The sequence below is a fragment of the Stomoxys calcitrans genome, chromosome 4, assembly GCF_963082655.1.
Source record: "Stomoxys calcitrans chromosome 4, idStoCalc2.1, whole genome shotgun sequence".
NCBI classification, from domain to species: domain Eukaryota; kingdom Metazoa; phylum Arthropoda; class Insecta; order Diptera; family Muscidae; genus Stomoxys; species Stomoxys calcitrans.
Window position 1 is genome coordinate 150,350,617 of NC_081555.1, and position 12,924 is coordinate 150,363,540.

The 12,924-nt window shown below is 38.6% G+C and overlaps 1 protein-coding gene across 3 annotated transcripts in view; it reads left to right on the forward strand.

Annotated features, from left to right (window-relative positions):
* Nucleotides 1-12,924, forward strand: part of LOC106083860 (serine-rich adhesin for platelets) — a 299,438-nt gene that overhangs the window by 248,419 nt on the left and 38,095 nt on the right. The window contains exon 1 of one of the 3 annotated variants that reach the window (XM_059366837.1): nt 11,949-12,173. The exons of the other annotated variants lie outside the window; for them this stretch is intronic. Coding sequence (XP_059222820.1) covers nt 12,112-12,173 — 62 coding nt within the window. The 5' untranslated portion in view covers nt 11,949-12,111. Of the gene's footprint in view, nt 1-11,948; nt 12,174-12,924 lie in introns of those variants that run through there. 3 annotated transcript variants of the gene reach the window in all.

Genomic DNA, 12,924 nt, shown 5'->3' on the forward strand with positions numbered 1-12,924 from the left:
TTTCTATAAAGTTTGGATGGGTTAGAGCTAAGTAACTGTCGAGATCGTGAGTGTAATTTCAAGGCTCGAGGTTGTCCGGGCGCCCTTTGGTAGGCCCTTAAAGTTGGTCACCTCGGTATTTCGAAATTTTGTTGAGGCTGTCAAATCTTCGTTTGTGGTCCGATTTCCAAAATGTTTTTACTGGATAGTGCTCAAAAATTCCCACACCAAACCACGCATTCCGTTATCGACGACATCTCCGCCTGCAAGGCCGTACTAAGGTCAGGCAGTCTAAAACAGATTTAGTCCCTGGGTTCTCAATGTAGACCCCCAGGCCCACTCTGTCCTCTAGATTTGATCCATTCGTGTAACATGTTCTTCCAGATGGCAATACTTCCGTAAATCCAAGACTGTGCCGTTGACAGCAGTGCCTCGCACTCGACCTCAAGGTTCATCTCAGGTATCCGATCAGAAACATCTTCCCTTTCTTCCAGATTTCCTATCGTCGCCTCGAGTTTACCGCGATGGTATGAGCTGCTCCCATTCTCAATTCATTCTTAAGGCTCATAGCCGCAGTGGCTGCCTCACACTTAATCTGTATGTCGATGTTTAGGATATCTAGAATAGTCTCCAGTGCCCTAGTGGGCGTGGTCCTCATCGCTCCGCCTACGCCAAGACAGAATGTTCTCTGAACCTGTTGTATGGTCCTCTAACCATTCCAAATTTTTAAGAGATATCTCTAATCGTTCGTATACGGCTTATAGTCCTTTTTTCGAATTTCTCCCACTGTGCGTTGTTTGCTCTTCCCTAGCTGTTTAACAAAGGTTATATGTTTGTGGCCTAACGGCTACACCACAAAGTCAACAAGTGTTTTACTATGTTTTTTATCTCTCTGAAATAATTATCACTCACTAACTCTCCGCTTTGTCTTTCATTCTTGCTCACTTTCATTTATTGAGCTTAATGCTCATAATTAATGTGTACTTACCCTCCCACCATACACACACACACTTACACCTCCTTAAATGCATTTCAATGCAAAGCAACAACAACATCGTTATAGCCATTCATTGTAGGGACACTGTCTGCTGTGTTGTGGCTGGCCATTTATGGTTGTTTATGGTAATTTATGTAACACTTTAATGTTTGTTAAAATAGTTTTCCCATTTTGTTTTCTTTTTTTTTGTTGTTGTTGCTTTGTTTTAAAAATCCATTTTCCCTTTTAAGTCGTCACATTTACCTATTGTGGTCTATGGAATGTCTGCCCTCTGTGTGTGGCAGCTTTTCTTGACTACCTTAACAACAACAGTTTGTACATCTGTCCCACTAAAAGGCAACAAAAAAAAAACCAACACCTGAGCACTAAGGGCATTACGCATTATACAAATATGTACTTGCACATGCACAACGAGTATGAAAGAGTAATGAGAAACCACCCCCCCCATAGATTTGTTTGCCCGTGAGATTGGTTTGGTTTTTTCTACTTTAACACTTTTTGCTTATTTTTTCGGCTTGCTTTTTTGATAAATTAAAGCAACCATTTATAAATTAAATACACTTTGGGATGAGGAAATTATTTGAATTTGTTTTTGTTATGTGGTATGTGGTCAAAATATTTTTCCCACAACATGGTTTTATTTATTATTATTATTTTTTTTCCTAAATGCATTTCAATTTTTTTATGATCCATGATGTGGTAGATAGTAATAGTGTTACCAACGCCACATTACTTGTGACCTGCAAATAGGCTTTTTTTATGATTATGGACATTTAATGATGTAATAAAGTTTTTCTAAGCCATGAATTTTATTTGAAAGTACCATAAAAATTTCGTTAAGCTTTATGGTATGATAGGGTAGTTAGTTATAATTTTTAAAATCCAAGGTTTTAACAGAAAAAAAAACTTTCGTTAAAGCCGCAATGGTTTATTTGTGATTGGATAACACAGGGAAGTAAATGTCTAAAATGTTGGTGAATTTGCTAAAAATATAAAAAAAAAATTAAAATTCTATCGAAGCCAAAAATCCGATGTGCATAGCAACCCTGCCGTAGTAATGACAAAAAGATAGGCATCGAAAAATAGGAGGGAATAGCAACATCTATTCCACAACAAGAAAAGATACATGAAAACTCGTGAGAGTGTTTATATAAAGAGTGAGAGTGAGTATATGAAGAATGACAAAATTAAAGAATTAAACACAAAATCCTTTGGTATAGGAATATGCCGCTGCAGATAATCTGGTAGCGTATACAAATAATCTGGTAACGTATACAAATAATGTGCTTAGGATTTAGATAGAAACATTTTCCCAGTTGCTAAGCTCAACCAAATTTGTTATTCAAAACAGCAAAAGTGTTTGCTTAAACAGCAGTCTTTGTCAGCTGAAAATGGGAAAGTGCAGACATTCAGCTGTTTCAGCAAACATAAGGCTGCTGTATTAGCAAACAGACATTACTGCTGTTTCAGCAAACATAAGGCTGCTGTATTAGCAAACATTTCGGTCAACTAAATCAGCAAACAAAATCTGCTGTTTTAAGTGCAAAAATCTGCTGATAAAAAATGTTTTTCTTTTTTTATCAGCAGATTTTTATTTTTATGTTTGTTTGTTACTCATTTGGCATTTTTTGGAAGAGATGATTTTAATTTGTAGTATATTACTGTAAAGAATCTACCTGATCCATCCATTGGTACACATATCGAAATGTAGATGAACTCGCTCGCATTTTTTGTTACTGCTCTACTGACAAAAACTCCTTTTTTAGCAAACATGTTTGCTGTTTTGATAACAAATTTTGTTGAGTGCAGTTACCCGCCTGAAGAACCACAAGGCAGCAGGAGGCGATGGATTGCTAGCTGAACTATTTAAGACCATAAACGCTGATGAGGCGTATGTACCTGTACCATCTCGTGAAGGGCCGTCTCCACCGACCTGCTTTTGGGGTATGCATGTTGTGCCCCACTGAAGTTCTCTGGCGTCAGTCCCCCTCTCTCCTTCAGGTCAATCAGTCTTTCCAGTGTTTTCCGAAAAAATGATGACAGACTAATAAGCCATCGCCGTACTGTGGTTTATTCTTCCCGCCTCGAGGATAAATCCCCCACAAAATCTCGTCTAAGAATTCCTCTTCACTTTTCTCGTCTCCTTCTTGAACTTGCCAAGGGCGTCACGATACTCGTGTTCTTTCTCTTGGCTCTTGGTCTTCTGCTCTCAAGATCGACTACGATCTCCAGTTCCCTTGCGTCCTCCAGAGGCCCCCTTGGGGGCCCTCCTCGGATTTCTGTATGGTACCCTCCTTCCCCTCTTGTGCTCTACCCGAAAACATATCCTATAGTGATCCGAAGGGAGCACTTCGAATGTTCGTCACTTTGAAATAATGCAAAACATATTGGAAATGTGTGTGGACATTACTGAAATTTTAAAGTTCAAATTGCATACACATTGTTGTTATAATCTTTTTGTTGACAAAAGTGACAGAGAAATATGAAATTTTTAAATAACGCCATTTTTTATTACTCTTGTTGTTTTGGCTGCCACTGAATTGCCGATCGACCTCATGCTCATCGTTTGCTCATATAAAAATAGCGTTTTTTTTTTAATGTATTTATAAATATTTCCGCGTATTGTCATAATTTCTGTCTTTGACGAATGACAACCTTTTATGGATCAGACAATACAACAACAACAACAATAAACATGACACTCTTCTTTTGATAGCGCTGTGTTCCCCTCTTCATGCTCAGAGGGCAAGCAAAGAAGGCGAACAATTCAAAGAGAGCCTAAAAGAGAGGGCGGCAAGCCATTGAGTGAGAAGAGAGCTGTGCAAGGTACTAATGTATGGGCAATGAACAAAAACAATAACAATAATGAAAAATAAAAAAACTGTGTTTAATAAGTAAACGCGCTTCAATATTTCATTGGATTTCGCCAAAGAATTCAAATGCTAATTAAATCATATTTGTTTGTATTTTTCATTTTTTCTATAGTTTCTTTCAATTGTGTTGCCTTCTGCAAATGTGAGCTGAATATCATTAAGACAAGACGAGCTTAAAAAATGTTTTGTGTTTTTTTTTTGCTCTTTCTCTGGTTTGCCGGTATGGTTGGTTTGTTGGTATTTTTAATCAACTTCTCTTCTATCTATGGTGACAGACTGGCTGACTGATATGGATAAATGTACGTCGTTCGTACGTCGTCACGTAGCATCACATCACATCGTAACGATCGCGTCCATACGTCCATAATATGTGACACATAACATAATTCGATAAACGATTATTATGGATATAACAAACACATGCACACACACACACATACATACGCCAAAACGCCACTGCGATCGCAAATGCATCATATTTACATATATTTCTAACCACCACCCACCCGACTCTTGAGCTATACTGCTCTGAGCGAAAATATTTTAATGTTATCATTGTGGGGGGTAGTCTACTAATGTGAGACACTAAATGAAATCGCTTACAGGAAAATAATGGAGATAGGAGAAATTCATTAAAGACTAACCGAAGGTAAGTGAAGCTGGTGCTCTTCACTTAAAGATGCAGGGGTTTTTTTTCTGGGACGCTATAAAAAAATGGACCGATAGGGACGCACAGTGGGATGAAAAAAAAAAAAATAAGTGGAAATAAGTCTGCCATTTTGGAACGGATAGAGATATCTTCATGAAATTTTTAGATGGTTATAGCTGAAACCCAAATGAGGCCAAATAATACACTTTTGAGAAAATAATAAAATTCAAATTGAAAATATCATAAAACCAAAACTACTGAAGATATCATTCCAATTTTTCACAAATTTGTAGATGAATATCTTTTTAAAAAAATGAGTAGAAATTTTGGCCACATTTCATGATGAAAACACCCAAAATCCCTACACTGGGGAAAGATGTTTGCAAAATTAAAATTTTTTAGTAAAATGTCCGTAGAGACCTAAATCCTTAGATGGCGCAACAAATTTTATGCATACAATTATTTATTACTTGGGGATATGAATATATATTCTAAAGTTGGCAGTCTAAGCTTTGTGTTATGAGAACTCCAAGGGTTTTCCCAGTTTTTATACCCTCCACCATAGGATGGGGGTATACTGTATACTGTTTGTAACATCTCAAAATATGCGTCTGAGACCCAATGAAGTATATCAATTCTTAACCGTCATTTCATTTTAAGTCGATCTAGCCATGTCCGTCCGTCTGTCTGTCGAAAGCACACTAACTTTCGAAAGAGTAAAGCTAGCGGCTTGAAATTTTGTACAAATACTTTTTATTAGTGTAGGTCGGTTGGGATTGTAAATGGGTCAAATCGGTCCATGTTTTGATATAGCTGCCATATAAACCGATCTGGGGTCTTGACTTCTTGAGCCTATAGAGGGCGCAATTCTCGTCTGATTTGACTGAAATTTTGCACGTGGTGTTTTGGTATCACAACTGCTTTAAGTATGGTTAAATCGGTTCATGTTTTTATATAGCTGCCATATAAACCGATCTGGGATCTTGATTTTGAATCTCTAGAGGGCGCAATTCTCGTCCGATTTGACTGAAATTTTGCACGTAGTGTTTTGATGTCACTTTCAACAACTGTGCTAAGTATGATTCAAATCGGCTCATAATCTGGTATAGCTGTCATATAAACCGATCTTGGATCTGGACTTCTAGAGCCTCTAGAGGGCGCATTTCTTATCCGATTTGGCTGAAAATTTGCACGGGGTGTTTTGTTATGACTTCCAATAACTGTGCTAAATATGGCGCAAATCTGTACATAACCTGATATAGCTGCCATATAAACCGATCTTGGATCTGACTTCTTGAGCCTCTAGAGGGCGCAATTCTCATCCGATTTGGCAGAAATTTTTTACAACGACCTTCAACATACTTGTCTAATATAGTCTGAATCGATTAATGGCTTGATACAGCTCCCATATTAGCCCATCTCCCGATTTTGCTTCTTGAGACCCTGCATGGCGCAGTTCTTATCCGAATGAACTGAAATATTACACAACGACTTCTACCATGTTCAGCATTCATTTATGGTCCGAATCGGACTATATTTATTTATTCCACATTTTTTGTTTTGTAACACGCATACTTTTGACTGAAAAATCGGACATTAGCATATATCGCCACAAAAAATAGTAAATTTTATTAGCTTTCCATATCAGAAAAGAAATTCGAAATCGGTTCAGAAAAGCTTTCACAAGCACCAAAATTAAAGACGAGCCTCTGCGAAAATTTAAGAAAAAAAATTGTTTGTCATAATTCTTGGACACTATAATAGATATCCCCCACATTTAGGCCTGTTTTTGTTAGGGTTTTTTTTTAACACTTTCAAGCTAAATTTGAAAATCGGGCCATAAGTACACTTTTGACAGCCCGAACAAAATTTTGTAGGGTTGGTCACCTCGGACCAACTTTGAAGGCCCGCCAATGGACGACTGGGACTTCTAGGGCCCTGATGTGCTGCATAAAAACTGCATAACACCTCCGCTATAACCATGTCATGAAAATATCTCTATCTGTTTTGAAATGGCAGAGTTATTTCAACTTATTTTTTTCCCATCCCACTGTGCGACGCCATATTTTTTTTGCGGCTCTTTTGACCTTTCTCTTCAGTAAGGTTAGCGACGCCATATTTTTTTGCCGCTCTTTTGACATTTCTCCTCATGATGAAAAGATATACGAGCCAACAACAAGTCGAAATTATTAAAATTTAATACCGAAATTCGGAGTCAGTGACCTCATCCTTTTCATCGAAAAATCGTCTTCAGCCATGAGGCTCATTTCTGGCTGAATGGCTCAGTCAATAAGCAAAATATGTGTTATTAGTCAGATAACAATCCACACGTACTCCAGAGTCATCATTGTATCGTGAAAAAATTACGGTTTGGTGTGGTTTATGGGCCGGTGACGTCATTGGGACGTACTTCTTCCGTGATGATCAAGACGCCGGTCTTACTGCGAATGGGAATCGCTACCGTTCAATGATAATGGAATATGATATGGACTTAAAAGATATGTGGTTCCAACAGAGCGGTGCCTCAAGCCACACAGTGAATGTCATGTGAATATGATATGGATTAGGAGGACATGTGGTTCCAACAGAACGGTGCCACAAGCCACACAGTGAATGTCATGTGAATGCCGAAAATATTATGGCTTGGTGTGGTTTATGGGCCAATAACGTCATTGGGACGTACTTCTTCCGTGATGATCAAGACCGGCACGTAACTGCGAATGGGAATCGCTACCGTTCAATGATAACAGAATATGATTTGGACTTGGAGGACATGTGGTTCCAACAGAACGGTGCAACAAGCCACACAGTGAATGTCATGTGAATGCCGAAAAAATTATGGCTTGGTGTGGTTTCTGGGCCAATAACGTCATTGGGATGTACTTCTTCCGTGATGATCAAGACGCCGGTCTTACTGCAAATGGGAATCGCTACCGTTCAGTGATAGCAGAATATGATGTGGACTTGGAGGACATTTTGTATCAACAGAACGGTGCCACAAGCCACACAGTGAATGTCATGTGTGTGCCGAAAAAATTACGGCTTGATGTGGTTTATGGGCCGATAACGTCATTGGAACGTACTTCTTCCTTGATGATCAAGACCAGCACGTTACTGTGAATGGGAATCGCTACCGTTCAGTGATAGCAGAATATGATATGGACTTGGAGGACATGTGGTTCCAACAGAACGGTGGCACAAGCCACAATCAATTTATTGGAAACCAAATTTGGAGATCATGTTATCTCACGAAATGGTCCAGTCGATTGACCGTATTTGTCATGTGATTTGACGACGTTAGGCTCTTTAAGTCTATGGTCTATGCCAACAAGCCAGCGAAGTTTGATGAACTTTGTACGAATATCGAACGAGACATTGCATTAGTATCGACCAATTTATGCTTGAAAACGTGCCCGTACTTGCCATACAAAAGAAATCGAGCTCCATACATAATGGTATCCGAACGTACTTTCACAGGAATAAAAAAAAATTGATAAAAAAACTTTTGTACTTATTTGTAAAGGGTGATTTTTTTGAGGTTAGGATTTTCATGCATTAGTATTTGACAGATCACGTGGGATTTCAGACATGGTGTCAAAGAGAAAGATGCTCAGTATGCTTTGACATTTCATCATGAATAGACTTACTAACGAGCAACGCTTGCAAATCATTGAATTTTATTACCAAAATCAGTGTTCGGTTCGAAATGTGTTCATTCACCGTTCAGCGATGAGGCTCATTTCTGGTTGAATGGCTACGTAAATAAGCAAAATTACCGCATTTGGAGTGAAGAGCAACCAGAAGCCGTTCAAGAACTGCCCATGCATCCCGAAAAATGCACTGTTTGGTGTGGTTTGTACGCTGGTGGAATCATTGGACCGTATTTTTTCAAAGATGCTGTTGGACGCAACGTTACGGTGAATGAACACATTTCGAACCGAACACTGATTTAGGTAATAAAATTCAATGATTTGCAAGCGTTGCTCGTTAGTAAGTCTATTCATGATGAAATGTCAAAGCATACTGAGCATCTTTCTCTTTGACACCATGTCTGAAATCCCACGTGATCTGTCTAATACTAATGCATGAAAATCCTAACCTCAAAAAAATCACCCTTTATTTAAGTCAACTCTGCTGTTATTGAAGGAGGCGAAAGAACTAGGAACTGCATACAGCCATTTCGAAGCCAGTTTTGACGTATGGCACGCTGGTATGGTGAAAGGCTGTAGATGAGAAGACTGAAACCAGTGAGTTAGGGTATGTTGAAAGACTGACATGCAGAAGGGTTTAGAAACGATGCTAGATTTGCAGCTAATTGAGTTCTATATTGGGAACTGGGGCGCCAAGATTGCGCTTGGACTAAAGGAGCATGACAAGCTGAAGTAGGTAGGGCCACATCTTCATTCTGAGTATTATAGATGTGAGAGGTAGACTGAGGAAGGCCTCAGACTACCTGGCACCAAGACCGATTCAGAAAAAGAACTTGGGAATTTCGCTTTCAACAACTGTGTCAAGTATGGTCTAACTCGGTTGATACCCTGATATAGCTGTCATATAAAGCAATCTTGGGTCTTGACTTCCTGAGCTTCTAGAGGGCGCATCTCTTATCCGATTTGGCAGAAATTTTGAATGAAGTATTTTATTTTGACTTTCAGCAACTGTGCCAAGTTTGGTCTAAATCGGTTGATACCCTGATATAGCTGCCATATAAACCGATCTTGGGTCTTGACTTCTTGAGCTTCTAGAGGGTGCATTTCCTATCCGATTTGGCTGAAATTTTGCACGAAGTGTTTTATTTTGACTTTCAACGACTGTGTCAAGTATGGTCTAAATCGGTTGATAACCTGGTATAGGTGCCATATAAGCCTATCTTGGATCTTGACTTCTTGAGCGTCTAAAGGGCGCAATTCTTATCCGATTTGGTCGAAATTCTGCATGAAGTGTTTTATTTTGACTTTCTTGGGTCTTGACTTCTAGAGCTTCTAGATTTTTGACTGGAATTTTGCATGAAGTGTTTTGTTATGACTTCCAACGACTGTGCCAAGTATTGTCAAAATCGGTTGATAACCTTATATAGCTGCCATATAAACCGATCTTGGACCTTGACTTCCTGAACTTCTAGAGGGCGCAATTCTTATCCGATTTGTCTGAAATTTTGCACGAAGTGTTTTATTTTGACTTCCAACATCTGTGTCAAGTATGGCCTAAATCAGTCCATATCCTGATATAGCTGCCATATAAACCGATCTCCCGATTTGACTTCTTGGGCTTCTAGAGGGCGCAATTATTGTCCAATATGGTTAAAATTTTGCACATATCGCTTTGGTGTAACTTCCAACAACTGTTCCTAGTATGGTCTAAATCGGTATGTAACCTGATATAGCTGCCATATAAATCGATCTCCCAATTTAACTTTTTGAGCCTCTGGAGAGCGCAATTATTGCTTGATTTGCTTGAAATTTTGGAATTGGTCTTTTTCTATGACTCTTTACAGCCATGGCAAGTACGGTCCATATCGGCCAATAACTTGCTATAGCTTATATGTATTTGAAAAAGTCATTCAAAGAGCTTGACAAATGCGATCCATGGTGGAGGGTATATAAAATTCGTCCCAGGCGAAATTATTTGTTTTAATTTATTTTTTTTTTCCAATTTAATATTTTTGAATTTAATTTTTTTCCCGCCTTACCATACCCACCCACTCTCTTATAAGAACCCACTACTGTTTTTTTTTTTCACTATGGCACCATATTAGCACGAGCCACAAAACAAAACTCATCATATATCATTAATTTTAAGTATTTTAATATGACTTAAGGAGAGTGTGCGGCTTGAATAAAATCGAAGCAGCGAAAAAAAAATGAGCAAAGCTATAAGACTCTGCTTATTATTACGACTTTTGTTTTTCTGTTTGTTTTTTTTTTTTGCTATTTTTCGGGTGACACTATGCCAATAAAATGCCCATCAAACACATGGAGCCGCGTATGAGTGTGCAACAACAATAGACAGCGGCCGGTTGGTTTGTGATGACTGGCGGACTGACTGACGTCTTTGCGTGTAGAATTTTAACTGTGAGTGGAACACAACACAACACAGCACAGCACATCGGAGCAGAACAGAGGAGCATGCGCATGCGCTTAATGGTGACAACATTTCAGTTTTCGCCAGGCTGACAGTTGTTGTCCGTCAATCGGGCGGACAAATATTGTCCGTGTTTATTGTGGTCTCGCCATTGACATCGTTGATGTCCCCATTCGCCGTTGTCGCTTTTGTCCGTCGTCGTGGTAGTGTTTATATCTGCATTGTCGCGCCACCATTGGTTTTAGTGTGTATGTGTGTGTGTGTGTGTATAGTGAGGGCAAAAATCATAGCCATTTAAAGGATAAATCGCTTTAAGGTTCATATTGAATAAAAATTGCATAAATGTGGCAACTATACAAAAGTCTTGAATTATTGTAAATGCATACGCGCCTTACTATATGTTGGGTGGGGGGTTTCTTTGGTTTGCCTTCTTATCTTACCACAGTTCGTGTCTGTCTCGGGGGTATCACCGCTGAGTAATGGCTCCGTCAATAGCCCTCAACCAACAGTTAATAGCCAAGATTTGTGATTATCCCATGACTATGTTGTCACACCATTACCACTTGGCAATCTTGGCGTAAAAGAAGTGCGACTTGTAACAACTTTCGTGTGTCCCTGTGTGTGTGTGTGTGATTGTTATAACGGAAAATCAATTTTCAAACGAATTGCCTCGCTTGTGCCAAATTAAATTTATTCAAAAATTTTTAAAGCCAACCAAAAACAACAAACTCCGCGAAAAAAGTTTTATAAAATATAGTTTATTTTAACAAATTCACACTTTCGTTTTTACACTTGGATAACAAAAATCAAAAAAAGATATTTGAAACACAAAAGACATAAATCAAAAAGATAGTAGCCACTAGCTAGCCAGCCAGCCACTCCCAACTGTTCGTAGCTAAAACCTATGCAAAAGCTAGGTGGGATGGTTGATGGTGGTGGTGGCACTGGTGGTGTTAGCTCCAAAACTGTCTTTAGCGCGCATTATCGTTACTTTTGTGTATGTGCGTCTGTTTTTTTTTTTTCGGTCAACCCCTGGCTTCGTCGTACATCGTTTACATACAATTTTGGCCTGTAGCTTAGTTTTGGCCAAATGTGTGATTTGTTATTGTTAGCCACAGCCAATTTGGTCGCGTGCCTTTAACTAAGTTTTCACAGTGAGCGTTGTTGTTTGTCATAACTTATAGTATGTCATGTGTTTGCCAGTTGTTTCAAGTGTTGCGTTTACATATTCATGTTGATTTTTTTCTTGGTGGAATTTTATTCAACTAAATCAAGTGGCAAAGGAAAAACGCAAACACAAAAAAAAAAAATTATAAAAATTTAATACTAGTCCCATTTTTCATAGAGGTGCTATAATAAAACCCACAAAAGAACCACAATTTGTTATTATTTATAAAAATAAATAAGTTTTAATATAAAACAATCTCTAGCTGACTAGCTAGCTTGGCCTAGCTTAGCTCAGCTTCGAATTAATCCCCCACAGACATATAAAATACCCACAACGCAAAAGCAGCTGCCAACCAATCTCAAAGATGAGTCCACTCGATGCGGTTTTAAATTGTTTCTGCCATATGTGTCATACACCATGTCGAAGGTGGGAAAATTGATATTTTCTTGCTCATTCATTTATTTTAATTAATGTTTTATTTAGAATAAGGAAGTATTAGTAATTTGAAAAAACAAGCAAAAGCGTGCTAAGTTCGGCCGGGCCGAATCTTATATACCCTCCACCATGGATCGCATTTGTCTAGTCAAGACCTCAGATTAGTTTATATGACAGCTATATCAGGTTATTCTCCAATTTCACCCATACTTGGCACAGTTGTTGAAAATCACATCGAAACACCTCATGCAAAATTTCAGCCAAATTGGATAAAAATTGCGCCCTCTAGTGGCTTAAGAAGTCAAGATTCAAGTTCGGTTTACATGGCAGCTATGTCAGGTTATGGACCGATTTAAACCATATTTGGCACAGTTGCTGGAAATCATACCAAAACGACATATGCAAAATTTCAACCATATTGGTTAAAAATTTCACCCTATAGAACCCCCAAGAAGTCTAATCTGGAAATTGGTTTATATGGCGGCCATATCGGGATATGGATTGAGTTAAACCATACTTGCCACAGTTGTTTAAAGTCAAATTAAAACACTTCATGCAAAATTACAGCCAAATCGGATGGGAGTTGCGCCCTCTAGCGGCTCAAAAGGTCTAATCGGAAGATCGGTTTATATGGCGGCTATATGAGGTTATGGACTGATTTAGACTATACTTGACACAATTGTTAGGAGTCAAAATAAAACATTTCATGCAAAATTACAGCCAAATCGGATGGGAGTTGCGC